This window comes from Lipotes vexillifer, unplaced genomic scaffold (genome assembly GCF_000442215.2).
Source record: "Lipotes vexillifer unplaced genomic scaffold, Lipotes_vexillifer_v1.1 scaffold1117, whole genome shotgun sequence".
Classification (NCBI taxonomy): domain Eukaryota; kingdom Metazoa; phylum Chordata; class Mammalia; order Artiodactyla; family Lipotidae; genus Lipotes; species Lipotes vexillifer.
This window is the reverse complement of record NW_006778824.1, coordinates 258,610-278,647: the sequence shown is the minus strand read 5'-3', so window position 1 is coordinate 278,647 and position 20,038 is coordinate 258,610. Positions and strand designations below refer to the sequence as shown.

Below are 20,038 nucleotides of genomic sequence, written 5' to 3'. Positions count from 1 at the left end.
AAAAAAAAAAAAAAAAAAAAAAAAAAAATCTCAAGTCAACAACCTAACTTTACAACTTAAGAAACTAGAAAAACAGCAAACTAAACCCGAAGTCAGCAGAAAGAGGAAGATAACGAAGATTAGAGAAGAAATAAACAAAACACAGGACAGAGGAACAACAGAGAAAATGGATGAAGCCAAGTCAGCTCTCTGAAAGATCAGCAAACTTGATAAGCTTTTTGTTACGTTTGACTAAAAAAAGAAAGAAGACTCAAATTACTAAAATCAGAAATGGAAGTGGGGACATTACCGTCAACCTTACAGAAATAAACAGGATCATGAGAACTAATTCCTACACAAATTCCTAAGCACACACAAACTACCAAAACTGACACAAGAAAAAACAGAAAATTGGAACAGACCTGTAACCGGAGAGGAGACGGAAGAAACAACGAAACCTTCACAACAAAGAAAGCTTCACTGGTGAATTCTACCGAACACTCCAGGAAGAGCCAACACCAACCCTCTCGAAACTCTTCCAGAAATCCGGAAGAGGGAACCCTTCCAGATCAGTCTACGAGGCCAGAGATGCTACAGAAGACTAAAGCCAACATCCCTGCCAGACACGGATGCAGAGTCCCCCAGAGACCCCGACCCCCCAGTTCAGCAGCCCATGGAGAGGCTCACACACCATGACCCCGAGACGCATCCCTAACAGAGCCAAGGAAAACCCTGTGAGCATTTCAACCGAGGCAGGAAAAGCACTCGTCAAGGGCTGGCTTCTGCTGTTTCTCTCTCCAGGGTCCCTGGGGGGGCGCCTGCACACCTTGAGGTCGTCTTTGAAGGGGTCGGTGTTGGCGGTGCTCATGCGCAGGGCCAGCTCCAGCAGCGCCTCCAGGCGGGTGGGCGTGATGTCGTCCACTGGCTTCTTCAGCTCCTCCTCCGTGAGGTCCATGAAGTGCACGAAAAAGTCACCCTGGTCCATCAGGAAGTAACGCTTGATGGACCTGAGGGCGGGGGAGGGGTGAGCGGCCGCGGGCACGAGGACAGCCCAGGCCCGCAGAGAGCTCCCCCGAGGGGCGCTGGGAGACCGGGAGGAGGCTCCTAGGCCCACGGGTGCCCACGCCAAGGAATACATTTATGGGGGGAGCAGGGGTTGGCTCCAATGTGCTGAAATAAACAGCGGGGTCACAGCACTGTGCAGGACATGCTGCCAGAAAGGCACTGGGGACCGCAGACAGGTCCCTGGGAGGGCAGGGGGCCAAGGAGGGGGCTGTGCCACCGCAGACGAGGGGACGCGGGCACACACGGCCCTCTGTGGGCCTCTGGGGATGGGTGCACCTCAGGCGGGCCACGAGCTCCTTCTCCTCCGTGAGGAAGTCCAGCAGCACCTTGCTGGCGTAGCTGAAGGCCTTCTCGATCTGCTCCACGTACGCGCGCTCCTTCAGCGTGTAGATGACCTCTTTGGCCACAGGGCAGGTGACATCACGGCCACACTCTCTGACCACATTCAGATATTTTCCTGGAAAGGGATGGAAAGAGTCAGACTACCATGCTTGCTGTATACGGGATAAGTCACAGGCCTGAACCCCAGACATCGCAGCCCCAGTGCCGGCCAGAGGCAGGCAAGAGAACCAGCCAGCTGAGCACAGTCCCTAACCCCTCGCCCAGAGCAGAGAAGCACAGCTGTTGCCACAAAGGGCTGCAACCTCCTATGACTTCATACCTGCGCTCGCCTCATCAAAGGCACAGGAATAACCTCAGAGAGCCTCACGAGAACCAGACGCTACACCACCTCCCAGCCCCTTCCCTCAGCCCAGATCTCAGAACCAAAGTGTGAGGCCCTGGCTGGAGCGTGTCTCCAGGTAACTCATCCCACATGTGTCTCTAAGTCACGTTCCTGACAGCAAGGAGATGACTAAAAACCCTGCCAGCCCAGCGGGGCACGTGTCCTTTACTGCTTTTCCTGTGCTAGCCTGTGATACTGAGAAATAGAACACATACCTCTGGTCTTTGTTCTTGGTTCCTGGCACTGAGCTCCTACGACCCTTGGGATTTTGTGGTGTGAAGCCCCTTTCACCCACACCTGAGTTTACACTTGCAAGGTGACTCCTGGCCATCCCTACAGAGCTTCAGGATGGAGGCTGGCAGCCGGAGGAACCAACCACGTGGAGGGAGAGTGAAACCCTCAGCCCCGTCCCGATATCTGGGGTGGGGTGGGGAGGGGCTGGAGGCTGAGTTAATTCCCAATAGCCTGCGAGCCGATCAGCCGTGCCCTGTCCTGGAACCTGCAGGAAAACCCTGCGGGAAGGGGTTTGGAGAGCTTCTGGGCTGGTGAACGTGTCCACCTGCCAGGAGGGTGGTGCCCGACACACCCCAGCTCCACAGGGACAGACTCTCCTGTGCTCGGGACCCTTCCACACCTGCCCCATGGACCCCCTCATCAGGCTGCTCATCTGCATCCTTTACAACATCCTCTGTTAACAGACCAGCGATCTACTTAAGTCAAGCGTTTTCCTGAGCCTGGGAGCTGTCATGGCAAACACTGAACCTGAGGAAAGGGTCATGGGAACCCGATTCATGGCCACACTGCATGGAGTGCAGTGGCCTGGGGACCCGACACTTGTGACCGGCGCCTGGTGGGGGCGGCCTCGAGGGACGGAGCCCTGACCCTGTGGGGCCTGCACTGACCCTGGCACGTAGTGCCAGAACTGAGTTAAATGGGGGGGTCACCCAGCTGGTGTCCACGGGGAGCGGAGGACTGGCTGTTGTGCGGAAACCCACACACCTGCGGTCAGAAGCGCTGGGAGCAGAAAACAGTCTTCCTTTCAGTGGCCGCAGAGCTTTAAGAATCACAAAAGGATGGCGAGCCCAGCTCAGGGGCGGGGGACAGAGTGAGTCCACCGGATGCCGCCGGCACTGTGGGCGCCTACCCTGGGCAGGTGGGGACACGAGACAGCCCGCCCGGCCCCACCCCCACGGTCACCTGTGCTGAGCACCTTGCCCGCCATCTTCTGCAGGAAGGACGGGATCTGCCGCTGTACCACGGTGTAGCGCTGCTCCCAGTACCTGTCGTTGTAGTCCTCCTGGATCTTCTCCTTGCGCAGCTCTCGCTCCTCCACCATGAACTCGCTGAAAAGCACGGGCGCCGGGGACAGGCAGAGCTCGCCACACAGGCAGCCGCGAAGAACAGGAGCCCACGGGGGCCACGGACAGCCTCACCGCCCTTCATTCTCAGCCGCGAGCGAAGGTACACCCACCGACGCCCATGGGGTGAGGTGCTCATTACTGGGCGCAGAGGGGACTGAGGTCTGCAGAGCTGGACAGGACGCTGACTCCACTTTACTCCACCCGCCCCCACTAGGGGAACCTCGCGGTTCTTCCATCTCAAACGCGGGCAACAAGACGACACTCCCGTTGGGGCCCATGTTCCTGTCACCAGCAGAGCCAGACACCCTGACGCCACCTACGCTTACCGTGGAAGGGCTTCCTTGCCAGGCCCTCGTGCTAGATTTTGTCATCTGGGTCGTTAGTAAATTACGTCTAGACGACAGGTTCCTATTTTTAACGTCCCGACGTGTACAACAGGTACACGTCAGCATAGAACTCTCCGTGAGCTGACGTGCTTCACGTTGTGCGCTAAGCGTGGCGTCAGCTGAGAAGGGCCCGCAGGCCCCCACCTCACCCCGCTGCCTCTGCGGCCCCTACCTGTACGGGTCGTCGATGATGCCCCTGTAGATCCACTTCTCCAGGATCTCGAAGTAGGGCACGCTGGCGGCCGTGGTGAGGAACAGACACAGCTCCTGTGCCTGGCTGTCGCCCGTGTAGCTGAAGCTCCGGTCGTGCAGGAGGCTCAGGGTTGACCCCCCGACACACTCGCCTTTGTCCACCGAGGTGGCTGCCAGGGGAGAGGACGGTGCTCAGTGCTGAGAGGGCCACCGGGCCACGATGGGCTAGAGCCCCTCCTCAGGGGACAGGCCTTCCTTTTGGGATAAACTCCAACTATAAAGCTGTGGTTTTTGGAAGCTCCCGGAGTCTTCCTCCCGCAAACTAATAAAACACAAAGCTGCGCGGCTTTTGCCTCACAAAAGTGAGAATCGGAGGATGAGTGCCCTGGCCCAGGGTGTCCCTCCCGCCAGGCCCGCGCACCCAGGGAAGCCAGGATGTCCACGGTGCGCATGGCCGGCTGGATGTGGAACCAGAGCTTCTGCAGGGACAGGAGGCCCTGCCTCTGCAGCTGCTCCAGCTGCGTGACCAGGATCAGGTACTCTTTTACCAGTGTTCTCATGGCGGCCGCCAAGGCGTGGTTCACCTGCCCGTACTCGAAGGAGGACTTTTCCTCGACAAACCTGCGAGGAAAGCAGCCCTGAGCACCGGGCGGGTGAGAGCTGAGCCTCAGAAGGGATGGTCAGAGCCTCTTCCTCAACCCCAGAGGGCACCGTGGGCAACGCCTCCCTCCCTCTTCCAGGCCCAGGAGTGAGGCCGTGACTGTCCCAGCAAGGGGCTGAGTGCGCTTTGCTGGGTGCCTACCTGGTCACGGTGGAGTAGCTGGAGGCTGCCGGGAGGACCCTGCTCACCAGCTCCCGGATGGACAGGTCCAGGCTGGGGTCCACGAGGAAGGTGCGGCTCTGCCTCCCCGTGAGGGGCTGGGCGGTGACGTACCTGCCGTCCACACCCACCAGCACATACAGAAGGTCCTCCACAACGGCCGCCTCCTGGGCGGCCAGGGGCAGTGTGCCTGTGGGCACAGACGCCAGCTGGCCTCGCCTCCCCCAGACCCCCCTCTGCCGCCCCTGGGTGACTCCCTCCAGCGCTGGAGGACCTGAAAGCCAAGGCGATCCCTCGGCTTAACTGATCCCACTGGGGCGCTAAAGGCTGAGATTACACAACCTGGACTGGCCTATTGGAGCCTTAAAGCAAGTAAAACCCTCCACACAGAAAAAACCCGCGTGCACTCAAAAGGACAAAGTCTGGAACGACAGAGCGCTTCTGACACGTGTCGTGCTCGTAACACTCACTACAGCCTGGTAAGCCTGCGTCACTCAGGGAGAAAAAGGTTTCCTCTGAAGCTCTAAAACGCTGATGATTTCTCTCTCACAGTGCGAGATGGTTCCCTTTGACCCCGATGGACTCAGGACAGCCACAGGCCATGGACCAGGGCTGCCCCCCAAACACCTCGCAGCCCCAGTGGCTCCCCACCTCTTGGTTCTCAGCCCAGATGGCCCTCGGCACCCTCCTGACACTGCTGGGCCAGAGGCAGAACCTGGAGAGAGGCGTCCAAGAGACCACTGGCGCCCTGTGGGCACCTGTGTCAGCCCCAGGGCACCCAGAACCGAGGCCTGGCAGCTTGGGATGGGGCATACCACAAGCCCACGCTTACAGAAGCACGGCTGGCCTTGCACGTCCACGGGCGCACACCTGCCAGTGGAAGCAGGACGGTTCTGAGCCAGTGGCCCCCTGTCCAGGCACACGGGTCACTCTGGACTCAGAGCCGCCCCTGAACTTCAGGTGGTTTTCCTCCACAGCTCTGGCAGGTCCGACTCCGACCTCAGGACCCCTGAGGGAGGCAGGTCTGGCTGCCTGACCCCCCGAGTGCAGGGCTGCTGACCTCTGCACTGCTTACCGCCAACCTTGGCGTCTCCCTGGCCAAGGCCCGGCTGAGGCTCTCGGGCTGCAGGCCCCGGGTGGGCACCCTGGGTCCTGGGGCAGACACCACCCGGGCCCCAACCCCTCTCCCTGCCAGCGTGTAGAGCAGACTGTCACGGGCTGCGTTATTTTGAGGCGGGCCAAGAGACTATGTACAGGACCTTCGGGAAGCACGGCCAGCTTGAGGCCTAGCTCTGAGGGACACAGTGCAGGGGCTGGGACGGGAGGCTGCACGAGCCGCTGGGGTCTCTGCAACTCACTGGGGTGCAGGGCACAGGCCAGACACGCGAAGCTGGCTCTGGGACGATGGGAGATGAGCACTGGGGCCGGGCAGGGCTCAGGTCTGTATCCTTGTGTAGGGCCACCGGCCACCAAGGTCAAGTTAAAGAAAACCAAAAATCCAATTCTCAGCCACGCCAGCCATCCAATGCCCACCAGCTGCGTGTGGCCGGTACATGCACTGGACGAGACAGAAAGTTACGTGGGACGTGCTGAGACCCCAGCTGTTGGGAATGGACAAATGCCCTCGGGCTGAAAGGGCAGGTAGAGGTGGGGCTGGGGCCAGGCTGGCGCAGCGGGAGGAACGCAAACACCACACGGCGAGGAGGAGACGCTGGGCAAGGTCGGAGCCCACTGTGGACATGCTCGGCACATAGATTTTCCCGGACTTCAGGAAAGCAGCGCCAGGGACAGAGCTGGGGTCACACTGGGGACGTTGGATTCCTTCAAACTGATGTGGTCACCCAGGAAGGAGACATTTGGCGAAAGCCAGGAGCACAGCCCGAGGATGCGAGACGAGGTGGGGGGAGGGGTCCCTGGGGGCCGGGGGTCTGTGGCGCAGGACAGCGCCTGTGCTGCCCAAATGTCCAGAAAAGCGACTGCGTCTGCCAGACCTGAGCCCAAGGCTCGGGGCCCCATCAGAGGCTGCTGCACAGGAGCTGCACGTGCGGTTAGAAGACGCCCGCGCTCATGACCTTGGGGACAAGGCCCTGGATCAGGGCAGGACCCGTGAGGGTGGGAGGCGCCACGCCGTCTGGCCGTGGACGGGCTGGCCTAGGCGGGCACACGGAGCTGCAGGCCGGCGCAAGGAGGGTCAGCCCGGCTGTGGGTGGGTGGCGGGCAAGTGGGTTGGGGGGGACCTGCCTCAACAGGGACACAGACGGCAAGGCGACTACGGACGGCTGGTGGGGGGACACCGCGCAAGTGCTGGGGGTGCCCCACAGGGCCACTGCACGTCACCTGAGGAGGCAGGTCCTTCCCAGTTGAGGCTCTGCCAAGGGGAGGCCAAGGCAGGGCCGAGGACGACCACGCTGACCACAGGCACCTGAGCATAGGCGGGGCCAGGGGGCCGTGGAGGGCTGCGTCAGGGCCTGAGCAGCTGGGCCAGGGGGTGACAGAGGGCAGTAGGGTGACAAGAGGTCTGCGGGATGGGCGTCAATCCCGCCTCCGGAGCCCACGGGGTGCAGCTGCAGAAGGGACACGGGCCAGGCTGCCCATCCGGACAGAGTTCTCCCCAGGAACGGTGTCACTCAAGGCAGCCTCGGAGCCACCCCCATGCGAGGCCTGCCCGCTGTGGCCGCTGTGTGCGAGCAGCCACACAGGAAACCTACACGGGAAACCTTGCATGTCAAACACCGTAAGTGCGTCCTGCCCTGGAGAGCCAGTGCCTGGCCGCCTCTGCTCTGGCCGAGCCTCCCCTGAAGGCGCCTCATGTGGGCCTGGAGCCTCCGTGGCTTCTAACTGGTCCAAGCCTGCAAGCGCAACACGGAGACGCCACGACCGCGGGGAATAGACTCTCTCAGCGGTTCTGCTGCCAAAGTCCTCCAGATTCTGCCGCATGTGCAGCGGAGCCCGAGGCATCTCATCTGCCTGCCCAGCCAGCCCCTGGGAATGCCAGGCCCCAGGCCTGCAGCACCGGCGCCCCCGCCTGCCCTGCTTCTTGCCCTTGGACGTGGCCCTGGGGCCCAGGCTCCTCTGACGGCCACAGAGTGGGTGTGGCCACACTCCCCTCCCCAGGCGGGCTCTGCGGGTGCCTCTCTGTGAGCACCGAGTGTTCCCTGCTGCCCCTGCTTCCCGTGTGCCCCGGGAGCCAGAGGGCAAGACAGTGGTCAAACCCATGTCCCCAGATGCCCCATATTCCGTCTGAATGCGACACACACAAGCCGGTGTGGCCAAGGCCGTGTCACCCATGTAGCAGAATCTGCAGCGGCATGACTCACTGTTGGGAAGGCCGACCCGGTGATCCTGCCGTCCCAGGGCCGCCCGAGCCCCGGGACGCAGGCACTCCTGAAAGCCGGGCAAGAACCAGCCCAGACACTGGCACATCACCACCCACTGCTGACCGGGGATGGGAACATGAAGGACGGTGTCCGGTGGGCACTGCTCCTTGCCACGTGGCCAAGGGCAGCAGAGGGCCCGGGTGATGGCACAACACCAGCCCGCCGTCTCCACAGGGCTCAGCCCTCCCTGCCGCGGCAAGGCCCCTGCGGTCAGAAGTCGGCGCGTCACCTACCGATGGGCACAGCCGCGTCCATGCTCGCGCCTGAGCCCGTCAGGAAGTCCCCGAGCAGCATGGGCCTCTCGTACACCCACGCTGGGAAGACAGGGAGGCGCTGGCCCAAGTTTTTTTTGTTCTGCTTGTCTCGAAGCATCTTTCTTGTGAGTTCCAGAGACTGGTGGGGAGGTTTTAGAAACAAAAAAGAAAGATACGCCTTCAGTACAAACACTTAAAACCGACACGTCCGCAGTATGAAAAAGCAGATCCCTGAGCACACGTGTGGAATGGAAACACACGTGTCTGAGCTCATTGCAGTGCAAGGGGCTGGGGACAAGGCAGACGGGGCCCAGCCCCTCATCAGGGTCTGCTCTGCACGGGGCCCACGGGTAAATCAGGAGCTTTCACACAGTGCAGGCCCGCTCTTGGGACCTCCGAGCAGAGCTCACTGCTTTTCCCGGTGGCACGAGGTCTAGGCCCGAGCTGCCAGGTGAAAGGAAGTCCCAGTGAGAGTTGGCCGGATAAGGGGCGCCCCTACCCGAGCCCCTCGGGGCTGAGGGACAGAGGGAGATGGCCACTCTGGCTCAGACAGGAAGCCGTGGTCCCCACGGGTGCCCAGCTTTCAGAGCACTGGCAGGGGGCGAGGGGGCATCGAAGAGGGAGCAGTGGTGGGAGGACCACATGAGGTGGGGACACAGGACATGTCCAACCCACACCGGTCTGCAGCTCAGACCTCAGGAGGCAGCTCTGAGTGGCTCGAGAGCCAGAGGCAAGACTGTGGGAACACAGGACGGCAGGAGACCAGGGCTGGACACAAAGTCAAAGGCAAGAAAAGCGGCAGGTGAGGGAGATAAAGTATCACCTCAAACCAATTGCCCAGCATCAATGAGGGGAGCCGGGACTTGCACTGGCCAAGCCTACAGAATGGGCGGGCAGCAGGTGCTGACCCCCAGGTGAGTCAGAACCCCCTGCCCGGGGCCCAGAGCTCGTGTCCCAGAGCCAGGCCCCCGCCAGGCCAGAATCCACACCCAGACGCCTCTGCCACACGGTACCTGCTGCCACGTGGGGCCCGTGGCCACGCTGCCCAGCTGCTTCCTCAGCTCCTCCAGCTCCTGCACGGAGATCCTGGAGGCTGCGGCGGGGGCGCCGGCCACGACCTCCGCTCTCTCCTTGGCATTCTGCTGTAAATACTGCAGGGTCTGGAAGCACACGGCCCCGGTGTCACACGGGCCTCACGCTGTGCCCTCTGCCGGGCACCGCCACCCCGCCCCACTGCCCCCAGCTGCAGCCTCCACGTGGAGGGCGAGAGCAGGGGCTCCGCTCGCCCTGGAGCAGCAGCCTGCTCTCCCGACGCTGCCCCGCCACGAGGCGCCACGCCCCCAGATCACGGCAGGTCAGGATCCCAGACCCTGTTCCCAGTGGCTCGGCCTTTTCTCCACTCAAGACCGGCCTCCCTTGCTGCTTGAGACCACGCCCCTTTATCTGTCCCGGCGCAGTGGCCACCACGCGCCCGGCCACACGCTTCCCCGCTGAACGGACCCTGGGCCTCGTGATGCGAAAGGAAGCGCCGACCAGCCCTGGATGGCCTGGGCCGGGGCTCCTCAGACGGCACGCACTTCCCTCGGTATCACAGGTAACACAGGCTCAGTTTAGCACAGACAAGAGCATGGCCTGGACAACGAAGGACAAAGGCCCTCTGCCCCAGAGGCCACTGCTAGCGCTGTGCTCATCTCCACCGCGTTGCTTCCGTTCAGGGGCGCGCACCTCAGTGCTACAGGTGTGAGGCCGGGGCAGTTAACGGGGGGCCGCCAGGCGGGACAGCCGTCCATCATCCCTGCAGACGCAGAGAGGTTCTCTTCCTCACACAGCCACCCCCGAGCCCGGCACCCACCTCCCTGTCCTCTGTGAGCTTCGACAGCAGGTACACCAGGGGGTCAAGGTTCCTCGTGTTCTTAGATTTCAGCTCATCATATTTCTTCAGAAAGTCCTCAGGAGTACGAGAAAATTCTGCTATTTTAACCTCAAAAGCACAAACAGAATGATTTAGAGATGATAACTAGGAACTTTAAAAAGCCTTGCAAAAACTAAACCCAAAAGAAGAGTGAAGTTAAGTAGACAGAATAATCACGTGCCTCTAAACTAAAACGAAGAAAACTCATCAGGATGCTTTGTTAAACTCACCCATATTCTCTTCTGTGGTTTCTGCCACGTTATGCTTTCTAAGCCTTAGGTCAGACCATAACCACCTATGTTTTTCCTCGTAGTGTATATGCATTCTTTCCATGCACTTAACTCCTTTCCCTCTGGAATTGTTTTTACACACACTTTCAGGGGCTACGTTTTCTCACTGATTAAAATGCTCCCCTTAAAATAAATTGGACATAACTACGTGTCCTAAACTCTCTATTCTGCTCAGTAAGTTTTCTGAATTATCCTTGTGCCATCATTAGGCTGTTAAAATAAATGAAGCCTCATAATGTGTTTTTAAAATAGACTTCTAAATTGTTTTTTACTGAAAACCTGTAACTTTGAATTTTACATTATTTGAATTTTAAAAAATCCACTTTGAAGGGATTTCAATATGGCTAACACCAGGAGCTTCCTTTTTCATCCAGAGGAGAATCTGTGTCACGATGTGAACAGAAATCAGGACCATCTGGGCCTCCCTCCTCATGGGGCACAGGGAGGGCGTGGCTGAGGGTCTGGGTTCCCAGGTCAGGCTGCCAGTCCAACACTCTCCCCGAGCCTTCATTTACTCATCTGTGCAACGGGTGATGGGGAGAAACCAACGGAAGCAGAGCGGAGCAGAGAACGTGGCCCATGAAAAGCATCTGACAGTGTTGTCTGCCAGTGTACCGGCACCTCTGTGGCTGCTCGTCAGGAAGGTGAACATTGTGCCCAGTGCAGCACTGGGGACGGGCACTCACTTTGGCGCTGTGTGCAGACACAGTGGTTGTGACATACGGGGTCCTGTTCTTCTGCAGCAGGTCGATGTAGACCTCGGCCCCGTCCCCTCCGTGCACTCGCAGCAGGCTGAGCAGCTCATTGACGTCGTGGTGAATCCGAAATTCACTCATGATTTTGGCTCTGTGTTCTCCTAAAGGTAAGAGGAGAGCCATTTATAAATCAAGAGGCTATAAATTAAAAAGTTTTAAAGCAATTGAATTGGCCAATGTCAGGTCTTTGAGAAGCCAAATTGTCACAGGGCCCATCCTGGCTCTAAGGTTCCTCATGAAGACACCACCACAGCCTGCTCTGACCAGCATGTGGGGCCCCTTCCTGGGGAGACTTGCCCTCCTTGCCCGCTGCTGGGGTCTGTCATTCTCACTGGGCGCTGTCTCAGTGGGCAGCTCCCATGGGAATCAGTGCTGAGCCCCAGCTGCTCCAGCCAGGTTCCAGGCCCACTCCTCAGCTCGGGGGGGCTGGCACGTGCACACAGAGTGGACGTGGCCCTAAGGCCTGGGCCCCCCTTTCTCCTGGGTGACCCCAACCACAAATGGCCCTGGGCCAGCAGGGAGCTGCTCCCCTCAGGTGGCAGACAGCACTTTCTAGTCCCAGCTGTGCAGATACAGTGGTCCCAGCCCTTCAGGGACTCTGATCTATACAGGGAGCTCTGCACAGGCCTAAGCCTCCGCCCCTCGCGGCTCCCCCTGAGGCCCACACCTGCAGCTCCAGTTGCCTCCAGCTGTGTGTTCTCTGTGCACTCTGGTAACCAGGATGCTGCCTTTTCTCGCCCAGGCTGGGCTTTGCTAAGACTGCTACACATCTCCTATGTACTTGAGCTGGGTGGGCTTCCCCTTCAGCTCAATCTGCCCTGTCGATCAGATGTTCTAGGCTCTCCCCACTGGATCTCATTTATGGTCAAAACCATAAATGAGATCCCATCAAGAAGACAGTGGTAGCCTGCAAGGGGACTTCTATGCAGATGTCCCCAAAGGGACAGTAGTGGCCTGCAGGGGGACTTCTGTTCTCCCACTGATGACTGGTCCAATTAGCCATTATTATTAAGAGTAAGACAAACACGGGCAATTAATCATAGATTCAACAAATAAACATGAGCAAACTTTACATTCTTCACATAAACGTTTCAACGTGGCTATGCAAGGTTCATAATTTGGGATCATGAACAACAAACGACTGTTGGAAATTACAGGCAAAGTCATTTCTGTCTGTGATTTTTCTGAGGAAAGGGTCTTTCAACAGATTCTCAAAGGCTGTGACCCTAAAAAGGTTAGAATGGCTGTGTCAACGGCTCCAGTGAAGACAAGCCATGAGTTAACAGCAGGTGGGGAAGGCTTGGCACACATGCCCACAACGTGGATATTAATTTGTACCTCTACATCCAGAGACTCTAATCCTGAGTGATGGAAAACAAATTCCCCACATACAAATATCACAGTCACCTACATAAACGTCAAATACCGGCCAGAGGCAGGGTGTCTCCAAACACGAAAGCAGAACAGTTAAGTGTAGCTGGTGTGGAACTCGCCAGCATGCATACATTTTACACCAGGAGGCGCTCACAGTGACCACAGTCATGGGCACGGGGCCTGGGCTGCGGGATCCCAGGCAGCCTGAGCCCTGACTTGGTGCTTCCAGACTGTAGGGCCCTGGACAAGGAGCCTGTCCTCTGTAAGCTTCCTCTGAAAAGGGGTGAGTACTAGACCCTGCCCACGAAGCTGTCGTGGAGATTAAATATACCACCTAAGGGCCTGCAGTGTTGTTATCAGAAAAGCAGAAACAAACTTTGCTATTGCTACACGTGGTCAACCACCTGGAAACACCCGTTGTTACCCGAGAAATGGAAAACTGGAATTGAAACACTGCCAGCATCCTCAACTATCACCTTCTAATTAGTCACAGAGCAGCTGAATGAGGCACTGCGAACTACAAACAGAAAAGACAGCACGGAGCTCTCCCACTGATGGCCTCTTCCATTCCAAGGGCAACTGCTTTTACCCACATTCTACGAGGTTTCCAAGGACCGCGGGGTGTTCTCTAACAGCTGGACTGAAGACCACTTTGGCCACCTAGACGGCATGGACACTGCATTTGCCATCTCTCCACCAGTCACAAGTGGGTGGACAGGGCTCTTCAGAAGAAAGATCATTTAAGTAAATGCTTATTTAGAAACTATCTTCGTGAACCTTGACATCTGTGGTAAAACCAAGAGCGCAGACATTCCACATCACAAGTATTAATACTACAAGGAGCCTGCTGTGCCACGCGGATTTGGGGAACAATTCCTGCAAGATTAGTGGCTCTCACCTGCAGGTGGCACCTCCCCAGCTCGGCTGATCTTTTTAATGCTCCCTAGGGCTTCACCCTACTGGTCGCCACCAACGAACCCACAGACCCCGGTGATTGAGTGTGAGCTGCCGTGGGGCCCCGGGACCGGCACAACAAATCGCGAATTTCCCAAAGACCACTCGGGCTCCAGTCTGCGGACTGGTCTGGAGACAAGGATGGTCCAGAGGCCGCGGCAGCCCTTCAGGTGGGAGACACGGCGCGGGGGTCGCCGAGGGTGATGGCAACGAGGACGGGAGGGAGGAGAGAGGGAGGGAGCCTCTACAGCCGGAAGCCTGCACTGATCGGGGCCGGGAAAAGGACCCGAACCATCGGCGGGACGCGCGAGGCCAGCTCCGCATAGAAGCCGCCCCGGGACTCACCACAGGGGCGCGCCCGGCCCGAGCCCGCCAAGCCCGTCAAGCCCGCAGGGCAGTCCCGCCGGCGGCGGAAGTGGCGCTCTACGTCCCGTCCGGCCCCGCCCCGGCCGGCTCGCGGACGGTGGCCGACAGGCCGTGGCGCCGCTGGCGCTCAGGGCGATGCAGCTACCAGCCGCGCTGCACGCACGCCTGGCGGGGGCACCCGGGTCGGCCGAGCCTCTACCCGTGGAGCGGGACCCCGCGGCCAGGACCGCGCCCTTCCGCTTCGCGCCGCGCCTGGTGCGCTTCCCACGGGAGCACGACTTCTTCGAGGTGCGTGACCAGAGGAAGGAGAGAGCGATTGTGGGTGGGGGCGGAGCCGGCGCCCAGGGGGCAGGGCTTGGATGGGGCGGGGGAAATGCTTGGGGCGGGGCCTGGGTGGGCCGGGCCTGGGTGGGGCGGGGGCAGACTCCCGGTGGGCGGGGCTGAGGCTCTGGGTGGGGCCGGGGTCCTGGAGCGGAGCCCGCGGTGGAGCCGGGTCAGAACCCAGGACGCTGTCTCCCGCAGGAAGGGGACGTGCAGCGGCACCTCTACCTCCAGGATGTGCTCACGCAGGTGGGCGGGGCGCCCGAGAGGCCCAGGTGAGTGCTGTGGCCCAGCAAGGGGCCCTTCTTGCCCTCTCCGGGCCCCTCCCTCTGCCCGCCCCGCCCCTGGTGCCCGCACCGCTCCTCTGCCTGTACCACCACGGAATCATGCGTGTCTGGCCTTACCACCGACTAGCTTGTCTGTAGAAATGTAGTTGTTGTGAAAATAGAATTTGGGCTTGCAAGAGAAAATCCGAAGCTTTATCAGTCCACTTAAAGGGGAGTGGTGACAGGGAGCCCGACGTTCTTTCCGCCGTGGAATGGCATCCCCACCAGGCGTTCCTCTGCCAGGGTGCCCGAGTTCACCTGTCAGGTGGCCGGCTGCTGCCAGGTGTTCGACGCCCTGGAGGATTACGAGCACCACTACCACACTTTGCACAGAAACGTCTGCTCCTTCTGCCAGCGGGCCTTCCCTTCTGGACACCTGCTGGACACCCACATCCTGGAGTGGCACGACTCCCTCTTCCAGATTCTGGCCGAGCGGCAGGACATGGTGGGTGACGGCTTGCCCGCTGAGGCCAAGGGCAGGCATCACGGGGGCTCGTCCCTGAGCCGTGTGCCTCGTGGTGCCAGAGCCTGGGGTCAGAGTGCGGTGAGATGGGCAGCCCTGGGGTCAGGGTGGGGTGATGCTGTTTCCATTTCAGTATCAGTGCCTCGTGGAGGGCTGCACAGAGAAGTTCAGAACCAGCAGAGACCGGAAGGAGCACCTGGTGATGTGTCATCTCTACCCTGCGGACTTCCGCTTCGATAAACCGAGGAAGAGCAGAGGGTGCGTGGCGGTGCGCCGCGGAGCCACCTCCTGAGCCTAGAAAGCCTTTGCGTGCATAGACTTTGAGGGCGCAGATGCCCTCCGTTCAGCATCCCTGCCGCTAATGTTACATTTAGCTGCAGGTTACAGAAGCCCTGACAAATCAGGAGTCGTTAACCGAGAGGGGTTAAGCAGATGGGGTGGTTCTGTGTGTGGCCCCCCCGGCTGCAGGGAGGACGGGAAGGGGAGAGCCTGCCTTCCCCGGGCCTGTGCTGGGAGTGGCTGAGGTACCATCTCGGGGTCTGCCAGGCGTGCAGGAACACCACCACGTCCCTCTGCATTCACGCTTCACCTCCAACCCGCTCATCACCTCCCTTCCATCCTCATGTGGGCCTTGGGGAATTTGTCCCAGGCCGTGAGCCCCTCACCTCACGTGGGGCCGTCGGTTTTTCCCTTGTCCCGTCAGCATATGTTTACAAACTCGACGGCACAGCCACGCGTTACGTGTTACTGTTCAGAGCGCGCTGTGGGGAGTACCCCTGGGAGTAGCCTGTGAGCGCGTGTTGCGTTACTTTGCCTTTTCATTAACTGATTTCCTCAGGTGAAGCTTCATCACCATCTAAAAGTTGAATTGATTGAAGTCGTTTCAGACTAAATTGTTGTCCCCAGACAGAACTTTGCTGTTCACAGTAGAATAATCTGGAGAACCGACTTCAATGTGGGAGATTTTTATAAGGCCTTGAGTATAAGGTAACTCCTTCCTTTCCAAGGGATCGTTGAGGGAGGAGCCCTACGATGCTGGATTGAGACACTGGTGTTAAGGAGGAGACGCTCAGTATCGTATGGTTGCTTTTAGTAAATTTCTCAGTAATTGTAATGGAGAGATATTTGGTACCGTCGGTAGTCATTTACCGTGTGACACCATAAATATACTATTTTTAAAAGACAGAGTGTGACCATCATATCTAAATTCATAGAATATGGTTTACGTCATATGAACATTCGCTTTTCCACATTCTGGTAGCCTGAAAATTACTCTCTGATGAAACAGTCATAAAATAGCTTTGCGAACTCAGTCCTGGGGGAAGCGGGGACTGCAGGCACTGACACCTGGGAGCGCCCTCACCACCTGTCTTCCCCAGCCCAGTCATGCCCGGTGCCGCTGAGCAGATGTTGGCAGAAGCCCTGCGGGATGACGGGGTGCCGTCGGAAGGCGACGCCATGGAAGTCTGCTCTGAACACGTGGAGCCCCCACCAGGACCCGCGGGAGAGAGGCGGGCCTACAGCCACAGGTCAGTACCCGGGCAGCTTTCTGAAGCAGGTTCTGAATCTGTGCTTCTCCTGGAGAATTCCGGGTTTGACTCTGGGCCAACCCAGTTCCCGCTGAGAGAAATCGCCCCTGGGTTGGAGCGTTGGCTTCAGCGGGAGGTGAAAGCCAACCATCCTGCTGCCCTCGGACGACCTGGAGCCCCAGCAGCACAGGACTGCAAAACACTGCCCCCTTTGACCGTGGCCTAAGCTGGGATGGAGAGACCCAGGGTGTAATTGCTCGAGTTACAACCTACGAGTCTGTGTTTCTAGTATTAACTGTGCTTTTATCGGGGATAAAGTTGATTTCAAATTTAATTTGGGGGTAAATGTTGGAGAAATGGAAAAAATCGCCAGTAAATTCAGACCGACAGGGAGATGAACTCGTGTCCTTCAGCTGCCCTCGCACAGTTGCCCAGAATTTGGCCTGAGAGTGAGTCCCAGGTGCCACCTGGAGGGCGGGTCACAGGGAGCCTGAGCTGGAGCCTGGACACATTCTCCGGGGTGGGTGGTTGGCAGCAGGTGGTCGGCGGCAGGTGGTCAGTGGCAGGGAGCGTCTCCCACTGGAAGCAGGTTTGGAGCAGCTGGCCTGCTGCAGCCGGGGAGGGGAGAGTCCGGGTAAGAGCCAGCTGACACCCTGCATGGTTCGCGGGGGAAGAGGGAGTGTCCAGAGCAAGAATCAGACCCCCGCGAGCCCACAAGACTGCCAGCATGAATTGGGTTGTTTGTGAGCAAAAGCCTAGCAGTTTAGCGTGAAGGTGTCTTTCATTTCAGGATACCATCTACCATCTGTTTTGGTCAAGGTGCCTCACGAGGATTTAAAAGGGCCAAGAAGAGAAATAAGCACCAGTAACGGCGGTTCCTCTGCAGCAGTGTTGCTGGGCTTTTCCTCCCCGCCGCGGGGGCCCCAGGACCCTGGCCTGTGCTGCCCTCCATGTCGTGGGCCTGTGACCAACTGAACGAGGCCGGTGGCTATGTGGGAAGCTGTGGGGGAGCCGCGGATTCTGGGAAGGGCCCCCTCGTGCGGTGACTGGGGTGTGGGGAGCAGCCCCCGACCCCCAACGTCCTTGTGAAACATGTGGAGTAAATGGTTATCATTAACGGTCTCTGGTCCACGTTCTGTGTTGGGGGGAGGGAGATAGCAGCAGTTACTGGTGAGGACTTTGTTTCCAGCGGCCGCTTCTCAGAAGGGGTGACTGGCTTGCGCAGCTCATCAGGGCTTCAAGGGAGATGCCTGTGGTCCTCACTCCCTCCCGCACTTGGCAAGGTGAGCAGAAGCCTTGGGTGGGGCTGGGGAGCCGGGAGGAACCCGGGCCGGGGAGGGCGGAGCGCAGACCTAGGCCGGCAACTGGCTTGGCTCCGATTTGATGACATCTGACTGGACCTGGGGAGTGGGGACCCACCAGCCAGCTGTCCCCCTGTGGTGCCCGGTGCTGCCGTGCCCGCCCGAGGCCCCGCTCGGCCCATCTCGCCCGGCCTGCTCCCACTCTGGGCTCCAGTCTGGTGGTGGCAGCGGGTGCTGGCCTGCGACCACCCCCACCAAGCCCTGCGCACAGCTCTGCAGACACGGGTCAGGGCTGGTGGGTGTCAGTTTGAAGTTGTTCTTTGGAAGATTACTTGTCTCCTCTTTGTCTGTTGTGGTTCCACTAAGATGTCAGGGGAAGGTACTCATTGCCCTACCTGCTCATTGTTGAATGTTTTGAATCTGGGTTTTAATCTTTTCAAATATTGTCTTTACTCCAATCTCTGTTCCTTCTCCTTCTAAAACCCCAATCAAATGTACGTCAGACGCCCTCCCTCTGTCTTGTAACAGCCCTTCTGTATTTCCCGTTCCTTATCTGTCTTTGCTACATTCTGGATAATTTCTTAAGATCCACTTTTCAGTTCACTAATTTTCTGATCCGCTGTATCAAATGTGCTGTTGAACTCATTCAGTGTTTAATTTCCATAGTTACAATTTTCAATTTTTTAAGTTCTATGTTGTTTTTCTAATTTGCTGGACTTTATAGCTTTTGTTTATCATATTTTCAACTCATTCTTTTCTTTTTTAACATGTTAAACTTATTGTACGTTCTCTGATTGTTAACATCAATGTTTGAAGACTGTGGGTCTGATTTTTCTGTCCATTTTTTCTGTTGACTCACTCATGGTGCCTTGTTTCCTGATGAATTCTGTGATTTTTGGCTGTGAGCTTTATTTCTTGGAATTTTACCTCTGGAGTTTCTCTGACATGTCTGGGTTCTTCCTGAAAAAATCAGTATTTGCTTCTGCCATGTGACTGGGGAGCTATGATCTAGGACCACTTTCACTTTAAAATAAATTAATAGGAAAAAAAGAGGGACTTCCCTGGTGGTCCAGTGATAAAGAATCCGCCTTCCAATGCAGGAGATGTGGGTTCAAGATCCCACATGCTGCGGGGCAACTAAGCCCACATGCCACAACTACTGAGCTTGTGCACCACAAACTACGGAGCCCACATGCCCTGGAGCCCATGTGCCTTAACTAGAGAGGAAAAAAAAAAAAAAAAACCCACACTACAACTAGAGAAAAGCCTGCGCATCACAACAAAGAGCCTGCACCTCAATGAAAAGATCGCGCATGGCTCAGTGAAGATCCTGCATGCCGCAACTAAGACCCGACACAGCCAAAAAAATAAAGAAAATAAAATTTAAAATTAAAAAAAAGGGCTTCCCTGGTGGCACAGTGGTTAAGAATCTGCCTGCCAATGCAGGGGACACGGGTTCAAGCCCTGGCCTGGGAAGATCCCACATGCCACAGTGCAACTAAGCCCGTGCGCCGCAACTACTGAGCCTGCGCTCTAGAGCCCGGGAGCCACAGCTACTGAGCCTGCGTGCCACAACTACTGAAGCCCACGTGCCTAGAGCCCATGCTCCGCAACAAGAGACGCCACCGCAATGAGAAGCCCGCGCACCGCGACACACAGTAGCCCCCACTCGCTGCAACTAGAGGAAACCCACGCACAACAATGAAGATCCAATGCAGCCAAAAATAAGTAAATAAAATAAATTTATAAAAATAAATAAATAAAAAATTATTAGGTATGAGTTTTCACCCCCAATTCACTTTTCCACAAATGCCTTTTCTGTGTTGCCTTTACACAACCTTAGCCAAAGCAGAACATCTGAGTAACGGAAACAGACCCCTCATTTCACTTATAGCAAGAGGAATAGAAATAAATATACACAGAAAATAAAAAATTATTAGGTATGAGTTTTCACCCCCAATTCACTTTTCCACAAATGCCTTTTCTGTGTTGCCTTTACACAACCTTAGCCAAAGCAGAACATCTGAGTAACGGAAACAGACCCCTCATTTCACTTATAGCAAGAGGAATAGAAATAAATATACAGACACGGCTCTTCTCTGGTGGCACAGTGGTTGAGAGTTCGCCTGCCGATGCAGGGGACACTGGTTCGTGCCCCGGTCTGGGAAGGTCCCAAATGCCGCGGAGCGGCTGGGCCTGTGAGCCGCGGCCGCTGAGCCTGCGCGTCCGTAGCCTGTGCTCCACAACGGGAGAGGCCACAGCAGTGAGAGGGCCATGTACCTCAAAAAA

The 20,038-nt window shown here is 57.7% G+C and overlaps 2 protein-coding genes across 2 annotated transcripts in view; one reads left to right on the top strand and one right to left on the bottom strand.

Annotated features, from left to right (window-relative positions):
* The window catches only part of TUBGCP2 (tubulin gamma complex component 2), a 17,698-nt gene extending 5,813 nt beyond the window's left edge, over positions 1-11,885 (bottom strand). Inside the window, exons 1-11 of the mRNA XM_007451995.1 lie at positions 11,765-11,885; positions 11,047-11,213; positions 10,011-10,139; positions 9,172-9,318; positions 8,138-8,297; positions 4,510-4,717; positions 4,129-4,328; positions 3,688-3,877; positions 2,966-3,111; positions 1,321-1,501; positions 806-986 (exon numbers count right to left, since the gene is read on the bottom strand). Of these exons, the coding sequence (XP_007452057.1) occupies positions 806-986; positions 1,321-1,501; positions 2,966-3,111; positions 3,688-3,877; positions 4,129-4,328; positions 4,510-4,717; positions 8,138-8,297; positions 9,172-9,318; positions 10,011-10,139; positions 11,047-11,213; positions 11,765-11,885 (1,830 nt within the window). The remainder of the gene's footprint in view (positions 1-805; positions 987-1,320; positions 1,502-2,965; positions 3,112-3,687; positions 3,878-4,128; positions 4,329-4,509; positions 4,718-8,137; positions 8,298-9,171; positions 9,319-10,010; positions 10,140-11,046; positions 11,214-11,764) is intronic.
* Positions 11,886-13,944: 2,059 nt separating this feature from the next.
* ZNF511 (zinc finger protein 511) lies at positions 13,945-17,317 on the top strand. Its single transcript, XM_007452009.1, has 6 exons — positions 13,945-14,097; positions 14,332-14,405; positions 14,700-14,901; positions 15,053-15,181; positions 16,327-16,448; positions 17,239-17,317. Exons 1-6 carry the CDS (start codon positions 13,945-13,947, stop codon positions 17,315-17,317), a joined length of 759 nt encoding a protein of 252 aa, XP_007452071.1.
* The last annotated feature ends 2,721 nt before the right edge of the window (positions 17,318-20,038 follow it).

Bases quoted from the DNA above. Each gene is read 5' to 3' on its own strand.
- ZNF511 (XM_007452009.1), top strand. From the start codon at position 13,945: ATGCAGCTACCAGCCGCGCTGCACGCACGCCTGGCGGGGGCACCCGGG. The intron at 14,406-14,699 runs GTGAGTGCTGTG...TTCCTCTGCCAG, and splicing joins GGGGCGCCCGAGAGGCCCAG to GGTGCCCGAGTTCACCTGTC. The intron at 14,902-15,052 runs GTGGGTGACGGC...TTTCCATTTCAG, and splicing joins TGGCCGAGCGGCAGGACATG to TATCAGTGCCTCGTGGAGGG.